Here is a 26,197-nt window from a genome sequence, read left to right on the forward strand (position 1 = left end):
TAGCGGCACACGGGCTCCAGGACGTGCAGGCTCAGTAGTTGCAGCGCGGGTTTAGTTGCCCCGCGGCATGTGGGGTCTTAGTTCCCTGACCAGGGATTGAACTTGTGTCCCCTTCATTGGAAGGCAGATTCTTAACCACTGGACCACCAGGGAAGTCCATTAATTTTTATTTTATATTGGAATATAGTTGATTAACAATCTTGTGTTAGTTTCAGGTGTACAGCAAAGTGATTCAGTTATACATATACATGTATCTATTCTTTTTCAAATTCTTTTCCCATTTAGGTTATTACAGAATATTGAGCAGAGTTCCCTGTGCTACAGAAAATCTATAGTCTTGATAATAAGCTCTAGGTTATGATGATACTTGAACTCGGAGGAACCTTGCCCTAACTGGGATGATTTCAGACCAGACTGGAAAAGATCTGGGACAGGAGCACAAGACAAAGGAAGAGAAGTCTAATAGTGACTTCCTGATCCTTAGTCATGCCTTCAACAGCGGAGGGCCAAAGAGTGGATGTGCGAAGGAACAGAAAACTGCAAGGCTCTCGTTTCCTGGAACGCATCCCTTGTGGATCTGTTCTGTGCTTCCCACCCTGGCTCCACCCTTATGTTGCAGGAAGGGGGACCCCTCCCAGGGCCCAAGAGTGGGCTCTTGTCTAACACTTGGAAATGAATGGTCCGAGGAGACACACATGCTGACAAAGCAAGAGACTTTTTTTTTTAAACCTATTTTTTTAAAATAAATTTATTTATTTTATTCATTTATTTTTGGCTGTGTTGGGTCTTCATTGCTGCGAGCGGGCTTTCTTTAGTTGCGGCGAGCGGGGGCTACTCTTCGTTGCAGTGTGTGGGCTTCTCATTGCAGTGGCTTCTCTTGCTGCGGAGCACGGGCTCTAGGCATGCGGGCTTCAGTAGTTGTGGCATGCGGGCTCAGTAGTTGTGGCTCGCGGGCTCTAGAGCACAGGCTCAGTAGTTGTGGTGCACGGGCTTAGTTGCTCCATGGCATGTGGGATCTTCCCAGACCAGGGATCGAACCCATGTCCCCTACACTGGCAGGCAGATTCTTAACCACTGTGCCACAAGGGAAGCCCAAAGCAAGAGACTTTAATGGGAAGGGGCGCCCGGGTGGAGAGCCAGTGGGGTAAGGGAACACGGGAGAACTGCTCTGCCACATGGCTCGCAGTCTCGGGTTTTATGGTGATGGGGTTAGTTTCCGGGTTGACTCTGGCCAATCACTCTGACGCAGGATCCTTCCTGGTGTCTCGAGCATGGCTCAGCCAAGATGAATTACGGCAAGAAGGATTCTGGGAGGTTGGTAGGACATAGGGGCTGGCGTCTCCTCTCTCCTTTTGACCTTTCCCAAATCCTTCCGGTTGGTGGTAGCTTGTTAGTTCCACGTTCCTTACCAGGACCTCCTGTTAAGAGAACTCATGCAAGTGATTACTATCTTGCCTGGTCAGGGCAGGTGGCTTCGGCCAGTGGTTCCCCTAACGCGTTCATCCTCCAATGGCCCTCATTCCCCAAAAAGCAGGGAAACTGCCCACCTGGCTGCGACGACACAGAATCCTTCATGGGCCATCCGTGCCAGTTGTGTTTTGCCTCTATTCCACCTTCCTCTCCTCAGAGGTGACTTGAACAATTCTTGGTTTAACCTTGGTTCTCAAGGGCAGTGTGCATCATTAATCATATTTGGCAGTGGGGAGAGGGGATTTTTAAAAACAGGCACTTAGGCTTCTTCTTGGCTAGAGACTCAAATTCCATAGTCCAGAATGGAACCGAGAAATCTGCTTTTTAAACAAACACAACAACTGACCCTGAAGCTGTGCGCTGAAGTTTGGGAAAGCCTAAGGACCAGCTTGTTTCCATTTTTGTGAGTTGCTTTCTCCCTACACAGAACGGCAGTGGAGCAAGACGAGCCTGGGACCGGAAGGTCCCAAATCACTGGTCACTCCAGCCAAGGGTTCTCAGATCCCTGGTTTCATGTAATCTCTACAGCAATCAGCAGGGGAAGAGGGGCAGGGATTATCACCTCATTTTACAGAGGAGCAAGTTCTGTGCTCTTTGGACAACTCTGTTGCCCTTTCCAGCTCTAAAACTCGATGATTTCATGGCAGGAGATCAAAACACCAGGTTTAAGCTTTACGTCCATCACTTGTGACCTTAGGTAGGCTCTCTTCCCAACTTGGCCTCCAGTTCCCACATGAGGATAATAAAACCAGGCATGATCTCAGGGGGCTTCTCTGAGGGCTTTCCAAAAAACAGGTTAATCACGGGGGTTTAACTTTGTTGTAAATTGGGTTTGACTATGACCCTAATCTTTTGTCACCCAAACTCGGTCTTCATACTTGATTGTTTGCACTGCAGAATCAAATCTTCCAGTCTCAATTTAGGAAGGAAGGAAGGAAGGGAGGGAGGGAGGGAGGGAGGGAGGGAGAAGGCTCTCAGAGGAAATCCATCATTGGATTTAAATTTGAGAGACTGCACCAGAATGCCAGTGGATGGGTTAATGTGGCAGAGTGGGTATGAGGACAAACTATAAAACTAAAGGAAAATGACTACGGGTTGTGTGGTGTGAGTGACAGCAAGAATGAAGGCTGTCGTATCCAAGGGCTGAAGTATAGATTGTTTATGGCCAGTCCCCACTTTAGCAAAACCACAACTGCTATTAAGACACTCAAATGCACCATCAGTGGTTCTGAACTTTGGATGATGATTTGAACTCTGCCTTATCATCAGAGGGAAGGCAAACAGCACGTCTACCGAAGGGGCTGAAATTTCAGCTGCTGCCAGGCGTCCCGGAGCTCCATCACAGTCCCAGAATAGCGCAGCTCGGTTCCCAGCAGCCTCGGGCTGCACCGCAGCTGGGCTTCCGGCAACGGACCTGGAGTCAAGCCTCAAGCAGCGGCCGGAACAGCTGGGACTGAACTCCACCCAGATGCCAGCTGGCTGGCCCTGCCCTGCTGGAGGTGCCATCTCTGGTGAGTGCAGGCAAGTCTGGCTCTCCTGTGGCACCCTGACTCTCCCCCCGTCCCCTTGGGGTCCTGGCTGAGTTTGACAGGAAGGACCCTCAGGGTGCCCTCAAATCCCAGGCGAAGGGGTGGGGGCTTTGGGTGATCTAGGCTGGTGGCTGGCGAGGCTGATGAAGGGCTGAGAGTTCCTGAAGGTGGGCAGGCTGCAGTGTGCACAGAGAGGACACGACCACAGAGGGCTGGCGGCCACCAGGAGAACCGGGTTGAAGAAGGGAGAAAGGGCAGAGAGGGAGACACACAGCCCTGCCACAGGCCAGGCGGTTGCCCAGTGCAGCGCTGTCGTGAGGCTGGCTTCTGAAGGTGATGGGATTGTTGGGAGAAGGGAGAGTGGCTGAGAAGGAAGGCTGCAGACTAGACAGCTGGTCAGCTCTGTTTCCAGTGTCCTTTTCCTGTACTGGCCCATGTAGATCTTTCATCTATTTATTCCCTCGCAAATTTTTTTTTGGCTGCACTGCACTCCATGCAGGATCTTCCCTGACCTGGGATCGAAACTGTGACCCCTGCAGTGGAAGTGCGGACCGCCAGGGAAGTCCCGCTGGCAACTGATCGAGGCCCTCGAAGAGCTTACACCCTGGTTGAAGACATAAGACGTGTACATAAACAAACATTCGTAGAGCAGAAAATGAGCTACATAAGAGATACGAAAGCGCTTTGGGACATAGAACAGCGAAATTAAAACCAGTCCAGCACAGTTAGAACCAATGGGTTCTAATCCAGGGCTAGTCCCTTAGCCTTTATGAACCTCAGTTTTAAATTGAACTCCTAGGGTTGTCAAGATCAAATATATATAAAAGACACGGAAAATTGTACAGTGCTACACAGAGGTAAACTATTATGAGTGTTGTTGCATTATTAGATCAGCCAGTGTTTGTGTTTCTCTGAGCTTCTCGGCCTGGGATTCTGGGAGCCAGGGATCTGAGTGCGGAGCTCAGGACAGCAGCAAGGCCAAGCCTAGGCCCGGAGCCCACCCCTTCCCCCGAGAAAAGGCTGACGGCATCCCTCAGGTCTGGCCCATCATTCCACCCATTTTATTATGCGTACAGAGAACTATCCTAGGGGCTGCAGGGAAGGCTAGGCGTGAAATCTGTTCCCCACTGAGCCTATCATGGAATTACGGAGGCCAGATATCTATGTATAAAATATAATTAACCGTGCAAAGCAGCGCAAGATTGGCAAATTCATGCTAGAGGGGAAGCTTTGGGAGAGCAGAGGAAGGAGGTCTATGGGGCGGGGTCACCAGCAAAAGCTTCTGGGAGAAGCAGAAGGCTTTAAAGGGGGAACAGTTCAGAGAGGCCGGGAAGGGGCGTCCTGGATTGAGAGTGGGGGACATTGTGAGTGAAACCACAGGAAGGTCAGTCCGGTGGCCAGACCCAGAGCTGACCTCTCAGGCTGGAGTGGCCGTTTCCTGTGGGGAAGAGGAGGGAGAGGAGATGGCCAGGCCAGGTTGAATGCAGCCTGCAGGGGCCTCAAATGCTGGGCAAGGGAGTTAGATCTTTTACTTAGAGGCAGTGGGAACCACTGAAGGTCTTAGGAGCTGAGAATGCCAGGGGGAAGTCAGTGAATGCCCCACAGCAGAGGGGGTTTGCAGGTGACTGGAGGTGTCAGGGAACAGAAGGAAGACTGCAGGCAGGGTGATTAGGTTGGGTGTGTGTAACCCCAGTGGGAGGGTGCGCTTGCCCTGAAATGTTCTCACAAGGGGGGCGCGGGGGTGTGTGAGGGGAGACTCTTCCTCAAGGAAGGGAAGGGGGACTAAACACTGCTGTGTACACATTTCTTTTCTGTTTTTGGAAGGGGCGGGTTGAGGGGCCTGAATCCCTGGACACTTGGCCTTGACCCTGGTTCCTAGATTCACTCAGTCTATTGACGGAGGTTCTCCAGACCTGGGCAGCTCAGAAAATGCAGCTCTCTCCTTCCACAGGGAGCTGGTTAGTGGCCACTGAGCCATGGGCAGGGAAGGGGGGGAGAGGGAGAGGCAGATTTTGTGGCCGCCATGGACGGGCTCAGCGTCAGGTGACATTCCAGCAGGTTCTGCCCTAGGCCCGCTTCCGGGTACCCTCCCAGAGGGGTCATCCATGGGCAGCGGGTTGTGGTGAATAGGTGTTTATCTCGCCTGCAACCTGGCCCCTGGCTTCCTGCTTCTTAAGGGGCCACCTTGGTACCTGGGTCCTCTCAAAATGCCAGCTGGTACCAGGCTGCTCCAAGCAGGCAGTCCTAGGAGCTGAAGAGAAGAGGAAACTTAGCCAGACACCACAGCCTGGGCAGTAGCCAGTTAATGCGGGGCCCGGGAGCAAGGAGAGGTCAAATGCAAAATCTGTTTACCAGCTGGTTTGGGGGCACCCAGCTGCCTAGCGCAAGATTCCAGGCGCCTACCTGTCAGGGGGCCAAGAGCCCCACCCTCAGCTCAGCGAGGGACTACGCCTGCTCCACGGGGCCCAGGGGGCCAGGCGCCAAGACCAGGGGCACTCAACCCTCTAGGGAGGGGGAAGCAGGCCTCCCAGTCCCCGGAGGAGGAAATGGCTCCTGAAAGAGATTCTGCACACTGAACCGGCAATCCAGGACTCCTGCTACCCAGGCAATAGGGAAGCCCCTCTAGGGAGCAGAACTGACCTCGAGCACCCCTGGGGCCGGCTCACCTGCTCCTCCAGTGCCCCAAGTTGGGTTGCCAAGGCCCCCTACGCTGCACTCTAATGCAAGGCGTTGCTGGCCCTGGGGAGGTGGTGTCTCCAGCAGGTACTGGGCTTGCCTGCTTCCCAGGAAGGCCTGTGGCCAGTGGGCAGGGCAGGTACGGCCCTGTTTGCATGGTGTTTGCAGTGGTCCCCCCCTTCTCCACCCCAGGGTGATGGGGAAGGTCAGCAGGGGCCTGCCCTCCAGGGGCCATGTCTCAACTCTTGCTGCTTGGGTTCAAACCATAGAATAAATGGATCTACCGAGTGTCAGGCTCGGTGCCAGATATCGGGAACAACAAAATGAGTGAGGCATGTCCCTGCTCTTGAGAAGACAAGAACTGAGAAGGCTAAGATACACTGAGATAAATGATAAATAAACAAATGCATACTAGGCTGTGGGTAAACAGGGCAGCTCACAACAGCTCATTCTGGGGAAGGTGAGGAAAGCATGGCAGAGAAAGGGACACTGGAGCTGAGCTTTGAGGCAGGGCAGGTTTTAAAAACCTTTGGTCAGACAGGGAAAGGGGGTTGGGGGAGGAAAGGAATAGCAGAGGAGAAGCCCAGAGCATGGCACAGCGAGGCTACTCCGATCATGGTAAAACAGGACCGAAAGAATGTTGGAGAAGCAGCTTCTACAAGAGTTTGGACTAAACACTTCTAGGACTTTTTTTTTTTTTTTTTGGCCACAATGCGTGGCTTGCAGGATCTTAGTTCCCTGACCAGGGATTGAACCTGCGCCCCTGGCAGTGGAAGTGTGGAGTCCTAACCTCTGGACCGCCAGGGAATTCCCACTGCTAGGCCTTTTTAACTGTCAGGGCTAAGGCTCAGAGGGGATGGACCAGGAAAGGAGAGGCTGATTACTGAGCATCTGAGTGCCAAGCTTGTGCGAGGCCCATTGTAGACATGGCTTCGTTTGGATGTTACAGCAAGGATTGGGGGTGGTGCTATCCTGACTTCTTTACAGTAGAGGAAAGTGGGGCTCAGAGCAGTGAAGTGACTTGTCCAGGTCATACAACTGGCAAGTGGCAAAGTTGCACCCCACCTTGGGCCTTGTCACTAGCTTAGACTCAAGCAGCTCAAAAAGGAATTGTTCCAATGAATAAAGTAGTTCCGATCGGCCGGCGGCCAACAGGAACTCACGCACCATGTTGGGAGGGAGGGTACAGACACCATCCACACAATTCATTAATCCAAGATCTCTCTGAACAGTGGGGGGGGGGCAGTGTCCCTATGGGACCACTTCTCAAAGTGTTACCTTCTGGTGAAGATGGGAGTTTATAAAGGCCTATGTATTACATGCCTATGTATTATTACATTGGGCGAAGGGTATCTGGGGGCGCAGATGAGTCTGCGGTTGGAGTCTTTGACGCAATGACACCTCCCACCGAACTTCTCTCCCGGCCACTGGCCGTGTCCATCAGGACCCACAGCCGTCCGGCTCCCAGGGCTGCGGGTGGGGCTCTCAGGATCTCCACCCTCCAGTGTTCCTGTTCTTGACAGGCCCTGGGGGATTAAAGCCAAGGGTACCAGGGATCCTGGAGCCTCAGAAGCCCCAGGTCATCTGCCCCGAGGGCCTTGCTTTGTCCTGAAGGCATATCCCGTTCCAGAGTGAGATGGGGTGGAAACGGGGAGAGCAAACCGTTCTCAGAAAACGGCCCTACGTTTCCACTGCCATCACGGCACAGGGCTGGCTGGGGGCGGAGCTCATCCACTGAGGTGTCCAGGCCTGTTTCCAGACCACCGCCAGTGGGTGGCCAGGCACCGGATACCCGATTCTGGCCCCTGCCTGGGCCCGGAGGGAGGGGGGAGACTTGCCTCATGGGAGAAGTCTCTGGAGGGTGAAGGTGTTCTCCACGAATCGAGACGGATCCTGAATTCACCTGTGTCTCCCTGAGGTCACTTGTATCCTGGTCTCCCCACTACTTTCCCCACCCCTTTCCCAGGCTCCTAGATCTGGCTTTAAACGTATGCTAATGAGGGACCCCTCCCAGCAAACTGGTTTCAGCGTTGGTTGCCTAGTTAATGAAAACTAGTCAGAGGTCAGAGTGACTGATCTGTTTCTCGTAGGTTTGACCTACTGCTCCCCCTTTCAGGGTGGGCCCCCCACCGCCTGGCCCTTACACACGTATGCACGTGCTCACGTCCGGTGTGTGTGTGTGCGGGGGGGGGTGGTCCCTGAGATGCAGGAGGTGGAGTTAGGGGAAGGAGACCAAAGGCACAGCAATGCGCTCTTCCTCTCAACATTGAAAAGAATTGAAACAATTCAATCCTCACATTTTCCAGGCCAGCCAGAGAGGGTCAGGCGCAGGAAGAGATATAGGGTTCTAGAAAAGCAGGGCCTCACCGCCAGCCCAGGCTGCTAAGCAAACAATCCCTCCAAGAGTCCGAAAACTGGTGTGCGAGGGGAGGAGCTGGCCTGGGGTTTATCGCTCCGGCAGCTCCGGGTGATTCAGGGAGTTTGACTTCTGGTTGTCATAGATGGAAGCACGCAAACAGCCCGGGAGGTACCCCTCCCCTCTGCCTGCGCCCTCCCCCACCTTGCTACCCCGGGCCCGAGACCAGCCGCCTCCCCCCACGGTTCCCGCCCTCCTCCCGGGCGCTCCGGGCAGAACCAACACGCCCAGCCGCCCGCCCGGCCACCGGCTGACTCCGACCGCGCGCCGCTGGCGATCCCCCAGGCAACTCGGCGTCACGAGAACCAGCACCCCGGAGACCCGGCGCCCGGCCCTGCCTCCGCGTCCCTTGGGCCCCGGCCAGGCGCAACAAGCACTCCCTTCTCGGTGCGCCGCGGCCCCTCCGGGCCTCCGGCGCTTGCCAACTAGGCCCCGCTGCGTAGCCCACCTCCCGCGGAGCCCGCAGCCCTGGGGGAAGGCAGCCGGAAAATCTCTTGTTTACTGGGCCGGGGTGATCCTAGATTGGATTCGCTTCCCCATTTCTGCAGTTCCCCTTCTGCTGATTCCTGGGGCCGGAGAGGAAAGGGTGGCAACCCTCTGATGCACCCCGGGAGAGGGAGTGAGGTTGGGGTACGGGGAGGGGGGAACTCGAACTCGTGGAAAAGTCCCCGGGCGGCGGGAGGGGCAGGACTCGGTGGCCAGGCCGATGTGTCCCGGAGCGCAGAGACCGCGGGGGCCGGGTTAAACACTGTACCTCGGGGAACTGAACCGTGAAGGCTAATTAGGACAGGTCCGAACAGGTAACGGGGACACGGGGAGGGGAGCGCGCGCTAAGGAGGACCGAGTCCCGGGCGATCGCAGGAAACCCAGGCGCGGGGTAGTCGGACCCAGGGCGACTTCTGCCCACGGTCCCGAGTGGTTCTGGGCCCGGCCCACGGCGTTAGGGGCGCGCGCGGTGGCGTTCCCACGCACACTTGGTGACCCGGGTGCCGGGGAAGGATCGCGCGTGCAAGAGGTGGACGCTCGGTGTGTGGTGTGTCCACGTGTGCAAGCTCGGGGAGGGCAGGGGGCGCAGAAGGCGCGACAAAGACATACTTGGTATCTGAGCGTGCGCCTCGCTCTAGTCCGGAGCGGCGAACTGTGCCCCGCGTGTGTCTCACGAGAGAGCCAGGACGAAGGTGACAAAGACTAGGTGTCCGCCCCGGAGAGACGCACCAAGGTGGCCCCCGCGCGCGTTTGTGTGCGCGCGCGCTGGGACTTGCGGAGAGGGAGACCCCGCCCGCGAATTGTGTTGGGCTGCACCCCAAATCGCTTTCCGGAGAGAAAACCGAGTCCCGAAAGTAGGTGCGCGTGAGTGTGCGCGCGCCCGCGTGCGGGGGCGTGGCAGTAAACAGCAGCAACCCACAAGCCGGCTTGGCCAGAAACTCCGATCTCCCTCCCCTGCCGGAAAGTGCGTCTAGTCGGAGCCTGGAGGTGAGTCGGGGATGGGTGGGGGGAGGGCCGGCCGGGCTTTGTTACTGTGTAAGCGGATTGCACGTACCTGGAGCGCCGCGGGCGCCCGATAAGCCCCTGAATGGAGGTGATGTCACGGTGATGCAGGCGCCGGCCCACCCTCGCGGCGAGAAAGGAGCCGAGCGCGGGCAGAGGCCAGCGCGAGGGCGAGAGACGGAGCGCAGCCAGCTCCGAGTCCCGGGGAGAGGCAGGCCCTGCGCCCCGATCCCCCGCCTGAGCCCCGCCACCTCAGACCAGGGTGGGGCCTGGCCCCGCTCTCTGCGCCGAGTCCCTCTCACCCCCCCGCTCGCGCCCCGCCTGGAGTTGGCCCCAAACGCCGCGCCGGAGCTGGGCCGGCGACGCGTCCCAGGTAAGGGCTGCAGTCTGCTCGCTCCGCCCTCCCCTCGGCCGCCGGGAAGATTGGGGTCGGGCTGGTGGGGAGTGGGCGAGGGTTGAGGCCCAGGGGTGGAGAACCGGGGCGCGGAGGACACCGCTCCTACTTCGCTCGCTCGCAGAAACTTTCCAAACCCGAGCAGGCTGGGGTGTGGGAAGCCCGGCGCTGGGCTCGGAGTTGGCGGCGAGGGAGAGCTCCACGATCGGGGTCTCCAAGGACTACCCCCTCCGCCCTCGCAGCCTCTCTGCGTGACTCCGCGGCCAATAGTGACTGGGGGGCCGGCGCCCTCTCCGCGGCCCGCTACCGTGGATGGGGAGGGCAGGTTTCTGGGACCAGAGGAAATGGGAGAGAGGCTGGCCCCTCTGCTCTTTCTGTTCCGCCATCCAGGGGAGCGTGGGTGTGGACCCCGGTCCCGGCGAGAGGTAGGGAGGGGAGGGCTCAATCTTCCTGCGGGAAGTTCGGAATTTCGGTCAATCGTAGACCCTGTACCTTTGGCGGCGTGGCTTCTAGATCCCTTCCCTTTCCCCGCTCCTCCCTCACGCCCCACGGGGTCTCCTGCGCCCTTCCCAGCCGCGGAGGTGGAGTTGCGCCTCTCCAGCCCCAGGCCCACAGTTTTAAACCCAGCAAAACGCAGTCATTGAAAAAACTCCACGCTCTTGATCCTAAAGCTCAGGGACCAGAATATGTTGAAATCGGGTTTTGTGCTCTTGGAGGTTCCCTGCCTGGGCCTTTATCTGTGGCTGGGGGAGGGCGTGCCGCTGGGGGGTGGGGCGCATTCCGGAGTGGCTTTCTAGAGCGGACCCTTGGGTTGAGGACTCACGTGTTTCAGAATGCTCAGGGAATTGGGGGCCAAATATCCGCCCTCGGTGTGAAGGGCTAAGCCTGGGGTTCCTGGAAGCCCTCTACCCCACCCCCGACCCCACCTCCCAACTTGGGCACTGAAGTAGCCCCGTACAGGTACAGGCATCTCCGACCCCTCTTCTTATTGGTTGGTTTAAACACCAGAGTCCCCTGAACAGAGGAGTAAGATGACAGGACCTAACCAGGGGCGTAGAGGAAGGAGGAGATGGATGGGAGAAGGGGAGGATGTGGGAAGGCTGCCCGTGGGTCCACCCGTCTCTCTCCATGGGCTGCTGAGTGGCGGCAGACCCGGGAGGAAGAAGGCTCCTCTGTGGCTCTGCTAGGCGCCTCGGAGAGGGACCTCTACATGGTCATGGCACCCTTGAAGGTACCTGGCTGTGGGTCTATATCTTACTCTGTCCCTTTGAGCCCAGGAGACAGACCAAGGCCGCAGTGTGAAGCCCATGTTGCCCTTTTCAGGATGGTTCTCAGGCTTTCGTGTAGATGGTCGAGGAGTGAGGAAAGGTGAGAAGGCCTGGCTGCCTCATCCTTGCTGGGTGAAGCCCAGTCGGGGCTGGCTGGGCCTCCGAGCCACCACTCTGCTGAGGTCTCTCTGCCTCCCCTGGGAGAGGGAAAGAGGGAGGAAGGGGATTCTGGAACTGGATTGGGCTGACTCAGACCTGAGCTGGGGGCTGAGTGGCTGAGCCTAGGGAAAGGCCGATTTCAGAGGTGATTAAAAATACTTGTATAACTGATTCCAGGGAGGTGAAGCAAAAGGGCCCCTTTGTCCAGAAAATAATCTGCAGCTCGGCTGGGCTGCGGCCATAGTGTGGGGGGGACTCATGGAACTGAAGGAGGTCCCCCTCTTTGGTCCGACTGAGAAGCTTTTTTTTAAAAAAATATTTATCTGGCTGTGCCAGGTCTTAGTTGCGGCATGCGGGATCTTTAGTTGCGGCATGCGGACTCTTAGTTGTGGCATGTGGGATCTAGTTCCCTGACCAGGGATCGAACCTGGGCCCCCTGCATTGGGAGCTCGGAGTCTTAACCACTGGGCCACCAGGGAAGTCTCCCCTACTGAGAACCTTAAAGCAGGAGACGTGACTCTAAAATGAAGAGGCCGGACTGGGATGGGGAGAAATGGGTACCAAATCCGTTCAGTGAATGCTTTTCAAATGCCTACTATGTTCAGTGCAAGACTAGATGTTGCAGGGGATGCTAAGGTAAACAAGTCTTGTTCACTCCCCTCAGACCTTACAGCCAGGTAGGGGACACGCCTACGCACACGATTCTAACGATCAAGGCTCAGAAGACAGCCTGGAAGTGCAGGCTCTAGGGACCCGCAGGAAGGAGGGTCTCAAGGCAGAGCTGGTCTGTTTCATCCAAGTCCTTTCCCCCTTGGCCGCCATCTTCAAACACAGCATCCCTTGGCTGGCTGAATCTGCATTCCTGGATGTTGAAGGACACTGGGCTGAGCTTTCTTTAAGTCTCCTGGTGGCCGCCAAGGGTCGCTGTCCCAGGCAGTGGACAAGAGCCAAGCCCAACGGGTCCAATTTCCCCACTTGAGTTGGTGTCTGCCTGTCTCTCCACTCCCCCACTTTGAAGTTCCCATGTTGGTGGGACCGACAGGCTTGAAGGGTAAGGTCCAGGGCCAACAGCAAAGTTGAGAAGGAAATTGGGGTGAGGGCTGTGAAGCTTCTCTGGCCCTGGCCCAAGTTCTTATGAGGTGTTGGATTCTAGCAAGGTACGGGCAGGTATGGCTCTAAGAGCAAGATAGACCAAGAAGAGGGATTGACATAGTGGTCGCAGACTAGATGGGAGCGGGCTTGGTTTTTTGTAATGACATGGCCGTTATAAGATTTGAACTTGTAGCGTGGACTTTTAGCATTCTTTCCCCCACATCCAGCCAGGCCTTAGACTTTATCTGGGAAAGGATATCCATTAGGCCTTACCTTTGGCCTTGGTCTTTAGCCAGGGATGAATGTGTCCTCAACAAATCGATTGCCTGTGCTTTTTTGCCAGAATCAAATCTTAAAGCACAACCCTGGTTATGCCCTCATCATGCAAAAAACAGCCTTCAGTGGCTCCCCACTGCCTTTAGAATCAAGCCCTAAACTCCTTCCCTGTAGTGTCTCTAATCTGTAGCCAGCCAGCTGCAACCTCCCTTTACAGACTCAGTTCATACTTGGTGAATTTGATTAGAAACTGAATAAAATGCTGTTGAGAGGTGTTCTTCACTCTGTCTTTTCTGACCCCCTCAGCTGGGAAGAGCTTCCCCCTCTGTGTTCCTGTAGCACTTTTCTCTCCCCAGAGGTAAATTCTTTTGTGTGACACTTACCTTATTCTTCTTTGGGTAGCTTTCTTGTAGACCTACCTTTTGGACTGTGTTTGTTCATCTTTGTATTTTCCACTGTGCGTCTCGGGGAACTACTGGGCCTGGTCCCCCTAGACGCACAGTAAATATTTGCTGATTTGGAATATTTGTCTGTTCTAAACTGGGAGCTGGCGGAGGGAGATGGAATGAGCAGCTCTTGAAGATGTGCAGATTGCCAGAGGCTAAGTCTGAGTGACCATTCTCAGGGTTCATACCACATCTCCAACTTCACCCCAAGGTCTAGCTGTTTTGCTGTGAGCCAGAAATACTCATGATGGGGTTGAATGCTTAGGATCCCATAGCACGTTATCCATAAATTATCTCCTGGAGTGGTTCAATATTCCTTATCCATTAGCCCTCTCCGATTCCTCTTTTCTCTTCCCAGCCCTTGTAAATAAAGTACAGTTTGTGCTTTATTGATTTGCTATTACACAAAGTCCCCTACAAGAGCTTATTTAAATCGTGATGTAGGGGAAACATGCTTTTGCATTGGAAGTCGAGAGAAACTAGCTGCGTTACAGTACGATTTATTTAGGAAAACAATAATAAATTCACAAAGGAGTGTTAATTTATTAAAAGTTAATGGTAGGTGTTGTTTGGGGAAAAGCAAGCTTAATTGACAGATGAGGTGGTAGTTGGGAAGGCTGAGAGACCTAAAATATTTTCAAGGAGCATGTAGGATATCTTAAAGGACTTTGAAAGTTGTTCTTTATTATGTCAGTTTCACTTAATTTGTGAGTTTTATTTCCTCTGACTTAGTAACAGTGTCCTTCCCTTTCTCAATCATGGAGAGACAGTTCTGTTTGCCTGTTATACATTAACTAACCAGGAATGGTGAAAACATTAAGGGCTTAGCGGTGTGCAAATCTACACTCCACCTCCAAATGGGAAGAAAGAGAGGTGGTGGGAAAGTCGGATCATGCCATTCCCCTCCCAGCCACTAGTGGTCACTATCAGCCCAGGAAAGCTTGGTTGCTGTCTTTCTGGAAAGTTCCTGGGTCCAAGAGGTGAGAGAGGAAGAGGCAGGGTTACAACTAGTTACTTGAACATAATAAGGGGTGATTTAAATGTGGAGTCCCTGCATTTCATAGAATTTTGGAATTTATGACTTGCTTTTTAGAGCATTTAAATGTTCTGTTCTCCAGGTAAATTTAAAGTCTTTGGGTAGAAAACTCACTGATTTGGTCTTTAATTTCTCTTAACCTGCCACACTCTTAACCTCCACTTCATACAAGGAAAATCCAGTTGGTATTGAGAGCAGGGGTTTGGTTTTCTTTGGTGCCAGTCTACAGCATTTAGTAAGGCTGCTGTCCGGGACCGGTCCAGTGAGTTGTTGCAGTAGTAAGTTACCTTCCTGGTGTGAATAAAAGACATCTTTCTTGCCTTCTAGCTACAGTGCCTCAACGTCTTCCATTATAGATTAATTCTTTGGGTTTTGCTTTGCCGTTGCCTGGTTCTTGCTTTTAAAGTGTTAATGCCTCATAGGAGGATTTTTGCATTAAGTCATTAACTCCCTAGCTGGGAAATTCGTTGATTTTTTTTTTTTTTTAATATTTATTTACTTGGTTGCTCTGGGTCTTAGTTGTGGCAGGTGGGCTCCTTAGTTGAGGCACGCGAACTCTTAATTGCGGCTTGCATGTGGGATCTAGTTTCCTGACCAGGGATTGAACCCAGGCCCCCTGCATTGGGAGCACGGAGTCTTACCCACTGTGCCACCAGGGAAGTCCCAGAAGTTCGTTGATTTTATTCTTGAGACTCTAGCAACTGAGCTTCCAAAGAACTTTGGATTCTGAGGAGAAGCGTTGGCACTAAAAGTGGGAAAATGAAGGGCAGAAAAGGGCAGTGGTAGGGAGGCATCAGGGGCAAAGTGTTGATACGTACTACTTTTCAATCATCTCTTCACTTTCTCCAGTTGCAGTTTGTACCTGTTACAGGTGCTTGTTAAATACTCACTGAATGAATGAATGCGTGGCTGATTTGCCGTAGACTTAGGCATCACAGGGACAGAGTGGAGGGGCGTGGTGTCTGGCCATTTGAACTCTGGAAGTCCCGGGGCAGAGAGGAACTGAGTGCCGAGTGAACTTGCTCACAAACCTCAGCCCCCAGCCCACCTGCAAGAGCTCAGGGAATATCTGGGCCCAGGTTATGATTTGGGGGAGGGAGAGGGGCCTGAAAATTCAGCACAGTTTCCTCCTTTTCCATGACTGGGAACAGGGATGACACTCGGGTTTCATCTCATTTGCCTCTCTGGTCACTTGGTACAAGGCCCAGGAGTTCCGTGTTAAGAACGATTCTGAAGCCCAGAGGCACAGGCAAGATCAGTGTACCGTGGTTCAGGATGGGGGGAACGGCGCCTTGTGTGTCAGAGTCTGACCTGGAGGACTGATTTTGCCTTTCCTCCCCTCCGCCTCTAGGGACCCAGCTGGGGCCTGGCCTGGGAGCCAGCATGGCCATCCAGAAAGCGGTGCTGATGTGCCTGGGACTGCCTCTCTTCCTACTCCCAGGGGCCCAGGCCCAGAACCACGCCCCATCTGGCTGCAGCCCGGACCTCAGCCCCCTCTATTACAACCTGTGTGACCGCTCCGGGGCTTGGGGCATCATCTTGGAGGCAGTGGCGGGGGCGGGCGTCGTCACCACTTTTGTCCTCACCATCATCCTCGTGGCCAGCCTCCCCTTCGTGCAGGACACCAAGAAGCGGAGCCTGCTGGGGACCCAGGTGTTCTTCCTGCTGGGGACCCTGGGCCTCTTCTGCCTCGTCTTTGCCTGCGTGGTGAAGCCTGACTTCTCCACCTGTGCCTCTCGGCGCTTCCTCTTTGGGGTCCTGTTCGCCATCTGCTTCTCCTGCCTAGTGGCCCACGTGATAGCCCTCAACTTCCTGGTCCGGAAGAACCACGGGCCCCGGGGCTGGGTGGTCTTCATCGTGGCCCTGCTGCTGAGCCTCGTGGAGGTGATCATCAACACGGAGTGGCTGATCATCACGCTGGTGCGGGGAGGGGGCGGCGAGGGTGGCCCTCCGGCCAATGGCAGTGCCGGCTGGGCCACCGCCTCCCCCTGTGCCATCGCCAACGTGGACTTTGTCATGGCGCTGATCTACGTCATGCTGCTGCTGTCCTGCGCCTTTACGGGGGCCTGGCCCGCCCTGTGCGGCCGCTTCAAGCGCTGGCGGAAGCACGGGGTCTTCGTGCTGCTCACCACGGCCACCTCCATCGCCATCTGGGTGGCGTGGGTGGTCATGTACACCTACGGCAACCAGCAGCGCAAGAGCCCCGCGTGGGATGACCCCACGCTGGCCATCGCCCTCGCCGCCAATGCCTGGGCCTTTGTGCTCTTCTATGTCATCCCTGAGGTCTCCCAGGTGACCAAGGCCAGCCCGGAGCAGAGCTACCAGGGGGACCTGTACCCCACCCGGGGCGTGGGCTACGAGACCATCCTGAAAGAGCAGAAGGGCCAGAGCATGTTTGTGGAAAACAAGGCATTTTCCATGGACGAGCCAGCCTCAGGTGGGTCATGGGACACCCTCCCCAGGTGCCGTTTTATTTTTTTTTAATTTCTAAAAATTTTTGGCCACACCATGCAGCCTGTGGGACCTTAGTTCCCCAGCCAGGGATTGAACCTGGGCCACAGCAGTGAAAGTGCCAAGTCCTAACCACTGGACCACCAGGGAACTCCCCCCAGGTCCCCTTTTATTCCAGGTGGTTTACTGCAGGACAGGGGGCTGGTCTCCTGAGCAAAATGGGAGGTTCCTGAGATTATCCAGAATTTTCTGCCTTAAAGTCCCTAAATCCCATTTTTTTAAACAAATTCTTTATTTATTTTTGGCTGCGTTGGGTCTTCGTTGCTACGTGCAGGCTTTCTCTAGTTGTAGCGAGCGGGGGCTACTCTTCGTTGCGGTGCGCGGGCTTCTCATTGTGGTGGCTTCTCTTGTTGCGGAGCACGGGCACGCAGGCTTCAGTAGTTGCAGCACACGGGCTCTAGGACACGCAGGCTTCAGTAGCTGTGACGCATAGGCTCAGTAGTTGTGGCTCTAGAGTGCAGGCTCAGTAGTTGTGGTGCACAGGCTTAGTTGCTCCGAGGCATGTGGGATCTTCCCAGACCAGGGATTGAACCCATGTCCCCTGCATTGGCAGGTGGATTCTTAACCACTGTGCCACCAGGGAAGTCCTCTAAATTCCATTTTTCTTAAGGATTTTTTTCCTATACTCGTGCAATTCATGAATATATTTTCGTTGTAAAATTTTACACATTACAGGTAAAATTTCCCTCCACTGTCAGTTCTACCCCATTCCCTCCTGTTCTATCCCCAGAACTGATCACTGTTGACTGATATTTTCCTGCTAGGAGCCTCAGTTTCCTCATCTGTAAAATGGGGATAATAATGGTTCCTGTTTCATAGGATTCTTTTGAGGATTCAATTAATGCATCTTCTGGCGCTTGGAAGATACTCTAGAAGTATTAGCTATTAGCTCTGTGTATTACTAGTATTTTACTGTCATTATTATTATCCTTCCAGAGCTTGTTTTTCCACTATGTACATATCCATAGTCTTAGTTTCCTTTTAAAGTCTTTTCAGCTCAAAATTTTTTCTTTTTCGTAAAATTGCGTGTGCCACATGCTGATCTAAGCAGCACCCACTATCCGATAGCCAGCTTGTCCCCAAGCTCCTGCCCCGGCTCTTTGTTAATGGGATGGGCCTCTCCTGAGGTGCCAGGCAGCCCCAGAGCCTTGGTGGTTGGAGCTGAGGGCGCCTCGGAGGTGGAAGCGGCAAGAAGGCAAGAGAAGCCCCTGCAGCCTGGGTCAAGCCCCCGTCGGAAAAAGCTTGGGAGGCAGGAGGGGGTGGCCATTCTCTAGGAGACTTGGCCAGACGTGCTCCCAGCTCCCTAAGGAAGGAGCCTTTTTCTGGCATTTGTTCATTGTAAGGACCATTAGCGTTTATTGAGCACAAACTGAGTGCCAGGCATTGAGCCTTTACGGATGTGCCCTGTGGCATGCGTCTCACGTGCTTTCTTAGCCGGCTGGTCACAGCCCCTTCATCTGCTGTGACCCGGAAAGCCTGGACGCTGACCCCCTACTCTGCTGATCGAGGTGTTGGGGGCTTAAGAGTTGACCTGGCTGATTGTTGAGCGCTACCTCTGGGACCTCTGCCAGGGGTCAGAGGCAGAGGCAGGGGAGGTTTCAGAATGAGAACTCTGCCTTTTCTCTACAAGCTGCGATCCTTGTGATCCCTGCCTTGGGGAAAGGAGTGATCCTCACCCCGTCAGGCCCTGATCTTTGACCTGCCCAGCGGGGTGGCCCCTGGCATCCGCACAGCCTGGTGCCAAGTGAGGGGGGAGGGTGGGGCAGCTGGTGAGGTTGGGGACGAATGTTGGGAGGAGCCTTGGCGGCCCCCACCTTTGCTGTCACCCGCTGCCTGTTTGCCGGGCCAGAGAGTTCTCAGCCTTTGTCCTCAAGGCAAACACTTCTGGGCCTGTAAGGGTTTTTTTTCCTTTTATTTTATTTTTTCTAAATGGAAAAATCAATTGAGTGAGCCCAGCACTTAGGGAGCCCTATAGAGTTGTGGTCCCTTTAGAGCCGCAGGGCCATCAGCCGGCAGGAGACGGGCATCCGCTGCCCCGGCCCTCACGGCTCAGCCCTCTCCCCGGCCCTCAGAATTGGTCAGCAGCTTTCCTCCGACCCAGCGCCCAGCAGCGCAGGACAGATCGGGAAATCAACACCCCCGAAGGCACAGGGAAGTGTTCCCAGAGCTGAAAATAGTTCTGGAAACTTGCCAAGGGGCCACAGGACAGGATGTGCCTTCAGTCCCCCTGGTGGAGCTCTGGGTCCTGGGCAAACAGCACCCAGCCCTGCCCCATGCAGACTCTTGGGCAGTGGGGTCTCTGCTTTTTTTACCCTGGCGCCTGGCAGCTGGCCCGCAGCAGGAGAGGCCAGAGCTGGAGGCTGGCCATCCTGGAAGGCGGCCGAAGGTCCATGTGCCCCTCTTGGCCTCTGGCCCCAGAGGGCGGAAGGGGATGTGAAGGTTGCTGACGGGACGTTTTTTCGGTGGGAGGGGGTCTCGTGCTGCAGGAAAGCCCAAGGGGAAGGCAAGCATTGTGCTCTCTGTGCATCCAAACAAAGGGATGCTGGGCTCCACGGTGTGGGGTACACCTACAGCCTCAGCCCCAGGGCTGGCCTAGCCCCCTTTTCCCTCTCCCTGCCTCCTGGGGAGCCTTGCTTGAGAGTAGGAAAGGGAGCTGAAAGTCCAGCCCGGAACAGCTGCTGTGTTTCCTTGCAGCTAAGAGACCAGTGTCACCGTACAGCGGGTACAACGGGCAGCTGCTGACCGGTGTGTACCAGCCCACCGAGATGACCCTGATGCACAAAGCCCCGGTGAGTGGGGTCCCCGGGTGTGCAGGGTGGGTGGAAGCGGGAGGGAGAAGGCAGGCTCTGCATCCAATGCGTCAGCCTTCGGGAGCCCGGGACCCCGGCTCCTGATGCCTTCTTCCTGGGGTTGATGTTCCCTCTGCCTTTCGCGACACTGTGGCGGGACCTGTCTGCCCTGTGTCGTCGGGGCGTCAAACACCCACTGAGGACAGCTGCTCAGAACAGTCTCTCTCTGAGCTGGTGGGAGCTGCCAGCTTTCCCCTAAGCAGCTTAGGGGGGGACAAGGGGGGCGCCTCAGCCAGGTAGGTGCCATTCTTGGTGGACAGAGGACCACAGGGCAGGTCTGGGTAGGTATTAGCTGCTCGACCACAGCTGTCCCGAGAGGGCCTCCTGCTCCCTTCCCCCCACCAGCAGGCAGCAGCTCTTGACCTTACACCTCCCCTGGGTTCTGGAAACCAGATGCTCTATTAGCCAAGGGAGGGCGGGTGGGAACAGGAAGCCGGTGGGTTAGAGTCTTACTCACTCCATATACGTGCCTCCTCCCCGGATGGCTGGCAGTCGCTCTTGGGGAGACCCCTCGCTCTCCGGACCCTGAACCTGCAGCTAGGTTCCAGGAGAGGGAGGCTGTGGCCAGGAGCCAGGATAGGCCGAGGAATGAATCTCAGAAGGGCATGAGCAGAGTTGGCCAGCGCCCAGACACCCAGGGTGCCCCACCTGGCCACCCCTCCCTACCTCTGTGCATGGAGTCGTGCTCCTTCAGGAAGGATCTGAACTAACAGAGATTTTATCTAATGGTGGCTCCCAAAACATGGTCCCTCGACCCCCAGCGTTACCATCCCCTGGGAACTTGCTAAAAAGGCGCAAGGGCCAGGGGTGTGATGGAGCCAATAGTTACATCTCTTCAGTGATGTCACCTTGATAACTTGGAGTTATCCAAGCCATGATGGGAGTAACCGCCCACAGAGATCTGCCAACACTACAGATCAGGGTCGTTAAACATTCACCAGATCACCGCGGGGTGGGGCCCCCTAGGCATGGCTGTGGCTTCATAAACAGTCAGGTGATTCTGACGCACAGCCAGGTTGGAGAACCCGTCCTCCATCTAGATGTTCCAGGAGCTACGTGGGGAGGGGGAGTTGGAGATGGTAAATGGGTTGGGAGGACCACCCGGGTCTGAGTTGATTCAGAAGGCGGCTTGGGGCCCTGGAGCTGCGGGGGTTTGGTGGCAGCTCTTTGCCTAGGGATGAGGCAGGCGGGGCCTGGGGCTCACCTTCCCTCCAGGGTGGGACCTGGGACCCATGCCTCAGCCTCACCCGCACAGGAACAGAACCAACACAGCTCCGACCAGGATCCAGGCAGAGACTTTGGATTTTAAGTCTCCAAAACTTAAAACTCTCAAACCCCAAACCATTCGGGGTTTAAGTCTCTAAATCAGACTGCTAGATAAGAAACGTGTGACATGCCTGGGGCCTGACAGAAGGGTGTTCTGGGCCCGGCACACCAGCCATGATGCTGTTGGGGGGATGTAATGCCACCGGGGGTACTCGGGTAAGAGTCTTGGAGGAAGGGAGCCTGGGAGCGGAGCCGGGCGGGTCACAGAAGCCCCATGTGTTTCACCCTCTGTTGGGCCCCAAGGTTTAGGGAGGGGGACAGGGCTTGAGAGGAAGATCCTTTTGGAAAGAGCCATCCACTGTGTGAAGCCCCGGACCGTGGAGGTGGCCGGGAGCCTCATTTCCATGCCCAGAGGGTGGCCCTCTGCAGGGTGAGATAAGGGGCTGGAGGTCAGAGGTGAGCTCCTCCGTTTCCAGACTCCAGAGTCATCCATCCCAGGCCCGGCTGGAAGGGGGCGGAGGGGGAGGACAGGGAGGGAAGGGGGAGCTGCAAGCGCAGCCCTGCAGGAAGCGGAGTGGGAGCGTGTGTGCATCCGCCCGGGCGGAACCCAGCTGTGAGGCCGCCTGTTCTTCCCTCCAGTCTGAAGGAGCTTACGACGTCATCCTCCCACGGGCCACTGCTAACAGCCAGGTGATGGGCAGTGCCAACTCCACCCTGCGGGCCGAAGACATCTACGCAGCCCAGAGCCACCAGGATGCCACCCTGCCGAAGGAAGGCAAGAACTCTCAGGTCTTTAGAAACCCCTACGTGTGGGACTGAGTCGGCACCAGGAGGAGGCGGGCAGATCTGGGGACCTGGCCCCGGGCGAGGGTCTTGCTGGGAGCCCGTGCTCTCCCCTCCCCCTCCCCCTCGCCAGCTCAGGACAGGTCATGGGCCTCAGCCTGGAGGCCCTCCCCCATCTGCCAGTGTTCGGCTGGGCGTCCCCGTGCCCCTCACCCACTCCTCAGTGTTCGTGGAGTCCAGGAGCCAACTCCGGCTTCGTGTCAGGGTCACCTGGCTTCGTGTCAAGGTCACCTGCGGCGGCCACGCTCCAGCCAAATAGTGGCGGCCAGTCAGCACCTACGGTCTCTGGAGTCTTCGGAGAGATTCCTGCAACCTTGAGAGATGTCCCAGGTGCTTCTGTCCTGGGTCTCGCTCCTCTGTGAGGGGCAAGGGTGCCTAATAAACACGTTTCTGCTTTATTAACCCTTCTCCTGGGAATGTCGTGTCTGATCTGGGCTCTCAGTGTCCGATGAGCCGCTCCTCCACCCTGGCCTGTGGGCCTTTCCTCTTTCTCCTCCTCCCTCTGAATCCAGCTCCCAGGAAATCCGCTGCTGAGTTTTCCTTCTGTGCAACGAAGTAGCTGACACCTCTCCCCAGGGAAGAGTTCTTCAGCTAAGCCTGGGTCCGTGTCCCATGTGATCAGCATGGACCTCTGGGCCTGGCTCCTGTCTCGGGTCTCGTCCAGCATCTGGGCTTGTGTGAAACGAGGCAGCTTTCCTCTGGGATGCCCTCCACTGGGGTCGGGGCCGGGGGAACGGAGCAGGGAGTTCTGTGGAGGGTATTTGTAAGGGAAGATGGGCTGGCTTCAGCCCCTTAGTGGGAACGGTGGTGCAGATCCGTCAGGGGATGGGGTGGAGGAGCCACTGCTCCATCTCTCAGATCACACTGTGTGTGTGTGTGTGTGTGTGTGTGTGTGTGTGTGTGTGTGTTTGTGGCCGGGAGTGATTCGCAGAGGACCAGGACTTGTTTTCAAAGGTGGGAAGGGGCGGGCCAGGTTCTGGTTGGTTTCACTCCTGGGCAGGAATTTAAATGCCCATTTGCTCAGTCCTTTATGGTAAAACCTTTCCACAGTGGCTCATTTGAATCCTGGGGGCTGCCCCTGAAAGATGGGTAGCACAGTAAGTACTTTCTCTCCCTTTTCCAGAGTCAAAATCCCAGAACCAGACCATTTTAGGGTTAGACAGGGCCTTGGGGGTAAGTGATCAATGTAGCTCTCTCACCGCCTCTGACAGGTAAGCAGACTGACCCAGAGAGGCCACAGAGCCTCTAGAAGTAGCCATGCTGAGACTGGCCAGGCTTTCGCAAGACTCTGACTTGTAGCAGGTCTCAGTGGCCTGGGTTCAGACATGCAGCGGTGCTCTGACCCTTTGCAAGGGGGTTGCCAAGTCGGCTCCTCCCAGGTTTGGGAATGTTTCTCCCCAACTCGCCAGAAGCTATTTTCTGACACCGGTTGTAGGGAAAAGATGTTTCTGTTGGAAGAGGGGAGAAAGGTTGCTGGAAGAAAAAAAAAGCAAACTTCTCCTTCGATGTCAGATTGCACCAACTCCCCTGGAGACTCGAACCCTTTCCTTCGTTGTTCAAACACTTGTTCTTTCTGGTTACTTTAGGCTCAGTCCCCGAAAAATAATACAAGATGGTAGACGCCCTCTTCCCTGGACCGCACGTCGTTCTGCTGTCCTCATTCCTCTGTGTCCAGGCTGGGCAGGGCCCTTGTCACTGGAGCGGGAAGGGCCCAGAGGCCACCGATCTGGAGCAGTGGAGTCAGGGGCCGTGTGGAACCCTGGGGCACGTGGCTGGGGCTATGGGCCAACCCCCCTCCCTGCCCCCGCAATTCCTGCCCAGCCCAGCCTCTCCTGGTCCCCAAGTGACCTGAGACCACAGGAGCGGTCTGCAGACACCCAGCCTCCCTCTGGACGCCCTCCCCCGACATCACAGCCCCTGTGCCCCCCTGCTGTGGGTCTCCAGATGGCCATCCTTCCTGGCCATCTTTCGGTTCCAGCCTCAGCCTGTCCCACCCTGCTCCAAGGCGAAGCCAGACCATGGCGAAGCTGGCCCTTGCCCTTCTCACCAGCTCCTCCTGCCACCACCTGGACGGTGGAAGGCCGCTGAGCTGGGCAAAGCTCACTCGAGACCTGGACAGATCATGCCTCTCTTCCTGGCCTGTGGGTCCTGGATCTGAGCCCCTCTGCATCACCACCTGATACCTTCACTGAACCAGGTCCCATCAAGACACAAAGTAGGGGGTAGGGCTGCATTCTCAGGGGTCAATTGAGAGTCCTGGGCCAGATGGACCGGGGTCTAGGCCTCTCCCAGGACTGAGACTTGTGGGACTGGGGACAGCCCCTGCGATAAGTGGTGTCCAGGACTGAAGATTGTGCCATTTCCTGTTGGGCAGATGGCTAGGTTTCTGCCTCACCTTGGGCACCTCGACAGTGCTGGTGCCACTGTCATCACCCATGACATGCTCCACCAGGTCCTGATGGCCACCAAGGGAAGTGGGGGCATCCTGGCGACCTGCATGATGCTGGCACCAACAAAGATGTGCACACGGCTCGACTCGTGGGAACGAGATCTCTGTAGTGTCTCCTTGGCCTCCTGCCCTTGGGTACCGGAGCTGGCTCATCCAAGGGGCTCAAGCCAGGTGTGTCCCCGTAGCTCACCTCTGCCTGCTGAGACGAGGGAGGATGAGCACGGCGCAGGTGCTGACCCCGTAGGCGGTCCCACAGCCCTCACCCCCACCCCAGTGCCACCCCCCTGCCCCCAGCACCTGTGCCTTTGTCGCCAGCGTATTTCTCCAGGGCTAAGTTGGGTGAACAGGCCCTGCAGAGACTGATGGAAGGGGAGGGGGGAGCTCTGAGCGCCCCGGACTCCTTGTGATCTAGGTTAGTAGCCCCAAATCCCTCACAGTGAATAAAGGCTCTATCTCGCTTTTCGAGTTGATAGTCTCGAGTGAGTCCTGGCAGCGCCAAGGGACCACGGGGAGCAGCCTGCAGTGAATGTGGGTTTGTTCAGAGTCTGAGTCCCCTGGAGGCCTGCGGGTGAGGCCGGGGAGGGATGGGCTCCTGAAAGATGCGAACCTGCCCGGATTCAAGAATACACCCCCACCCCGTGGCCCTGCTTCCTCCAGTCTATGGCCAAGTGAAGAAGATAGAAGTGTTCCAGCTGCATCACAAGCTTTGAATGGAAAAAACCAGAATAGGCCAGGACCTGTTGCAGGTGACGTCAGGCCAACACCTTGGTAAACGGCACACCCATTTCTGTCAAACCGTGTAGCTCAGGGCTGAGTAGTTTGGACTTCATCACTGCTCAGGATTACATGACCTTATTCTCTGTGAGGAATTACTACCACAGAATCCCTGTGTGTTCATTAATTTGTCTGGGATTTATTAATATATATTTTTAAATCCAACTCCTTGCCTTCTAGACCAACAAAGGCTGTTTGATTCCAACTAAATGTTTTTCTTGGTTGGGGATTTGTTCTAAGGGGAAACCAGGCCTCCCAAACAGGCCAAGCCCAAGGTCACTGTCTCCCCACACTCCCCCTCTCCCCCCAAACACAAGGCCTGGTGATGCAGGCATGGGGCAAGAGAGGGGACCCACCTTTATCATAATCTTGCTGCCGCCTGGTAGGCTGGTGGGGAGGGAGGTGGGAGCACCGTTGGGTAAACTTCTGGGCTCATGGGAAGGCGGGCGGGAGCCGGGTATAACCAATACCTCCCTTGAGTCAGGAGGACCTGCCAAATGCCACGCCCAGCGTTCAGTTTACACATGTGGTTCCTGAACTCTTTCAGGGTACCTCACAGTTCCTGTAAGAGCAAGAAACAGGTTAAGTGACTTGCCCATGGTCACGCAGCTAGTTAGGGTCCGTCAGCCCTCCAATCCATTCTCACCAGGTCTAGCACTTCTCGCTCCAGGGGGACCTGCGGTACTCAGGCACAGGTGCAAGTGACCAGACTTTGTTTCCTGTCTGCCGTCTGCACTCTGGGCCCTCTTGGACGCTGCAGCCCCCGCTCACAGCAGCCGCGTGAATTATTTAGCATGTGCACCAGCCCCGGTAATGCTCTGACCTCATCCTCCTAGGGCTCAGGGCGGGGCTCTGACCTCGGTCTCCTTGAGGAAAGGCTGCTGAAGGGCAGAAGCTGGGAAGTGGGTCCCTATGGGATGTGGGTGACCGAGGGGACATCAGTACCCTCAGGGAAGTGGGTGGGGGCCAGAGCCCAACTGCCCTTGTAGCAGGAGGCAACTCTGCAGAGGAGAGAACGCACCCCGAGAATCAGATGGCCACGGGTTCGGACCCAGGCTCTGGCTTACTCACTTTGTGACTCGGGGCAGCCCTCTTGACTCTCCCTCAGTTTCCTCATTTGTAAAATGGAAGTGCTAACACTCTGAGTTCATATTTAGTGCTGAGCTCCTCAAGGTCGCTCCGTGGAAGTCACGGCCAAGGATAAGCATCCAGGAGCTAGCTGCCTCCTGTTTCCTGCCCAGGCAGGCTGCCCTCC

General features: G+C 55.8%; 1 protein-coding gene and 1 long non-coding RNA gene across 11 annotated transcripts in view; one reads left to right on the forward strand and one right to left on the reverse strand.

Annotated features, from left to right (window-relative positions):
* LOC309650740 overlaps positions 1 to 9,718 on the reverse strand; it is a 31,422-nt gene extending 21,704 nt beyond the window's left edge. For both annotated transcript variants that reach the window (XR_014257695.1, XR_014257696.1), the window contains exon 1: positions 9,632 to 9,718. This is a non-coding gene — a long non-coding RNA (uncharacterized lncRNA). The remainder of the gene's footprint in view (positions 1 to 9,631) is intronic.
* Positions 2,869 to 24,633, forward strand: GPRC5C (G protein-coupled receptor class C group 5 member C). 9 transcript variants are annotated; one of them, XR_014257694.1, is made up of 7 exons: positions 9,582 to 9,952; positions 15,602 to 16,687; positions 19,456 to 19,550; positions 21,516 to 21,665; positions 22,232 to 22,320; positions 22,843 to 22,892; positions 23,306 to 24,633. XR_014257694.1 is itself a non-coding variant. In XM_082442446.1 (6 exons), the coding sequence occupies exons 1-5, from the start codon at positions 2,939 to 2,941 to the stop codon at positions 22,280 to 22,282; spliced, it is 1,425 nt and encodes a 474-aa protein (XP_082298572.1). In that variant the 5' UTR covers positions 2,869 to 2,938; the 3' UTR covers positions 22,283 to 22,320; positions 23,306 to 24,633. The 9 variants fall into 9 exon arrangements, 8 of the variants coding, with proteins under 8 accessions (XP_082298572.1, XP_082298574.1, XP_082298575.1 ...); XM_082442446.1 differs by lacking the exons at positions 9,582 to 9,952; positions 22,843 to 22,892 and adding an exon at positions 2,869 to 2,981; XM_082442448.1 differs by lacking the exons at positions 9,582 to 9,952; positions 22,843 to 22,892 and adding an exon at positions 8,284 to 8,478.
* Positions 24,634 to 26,197: the final 1,564 nt, after the last annotated feature.

The sequence above is a fragment of the Balaenoptera physalus genome (assembly GCF_965194825.1).
Source record: "Balaenoptera physalus genome assembly, chromosome: 20".
NCBI classification, from domain to species: Eukaryota; Metazoa; Chordata; class Mammalia; order Artiodactyla; family Balaenopteridae; genus Balaenoptera; species Balaenoptera physalus.

Coding starts and splice junctions, on each gene's coding strand:
- GPRC5C (XM_082442443.1), top strand. CDS start 9,685: ATGCAGGCGCCGGCCCACCCTCGCGGCGAGAAAGGAGCCGAGCGCGGG. Junction 9,953..15,601: donor GGGCCGGCGACGCGTCCCAG/GTAAGGGCTGCA, acceptor CTCCGCCTCTAG/GGACCCAGCTGGGGCCTGGC. Junction 21,666..22,231: donor AGGAAGGCAAGAACTCTCAG/GTCTTTAGAAAC, acceptor CTCTGAATCCAG/CTCCCAGGAAATCCGCTGCT.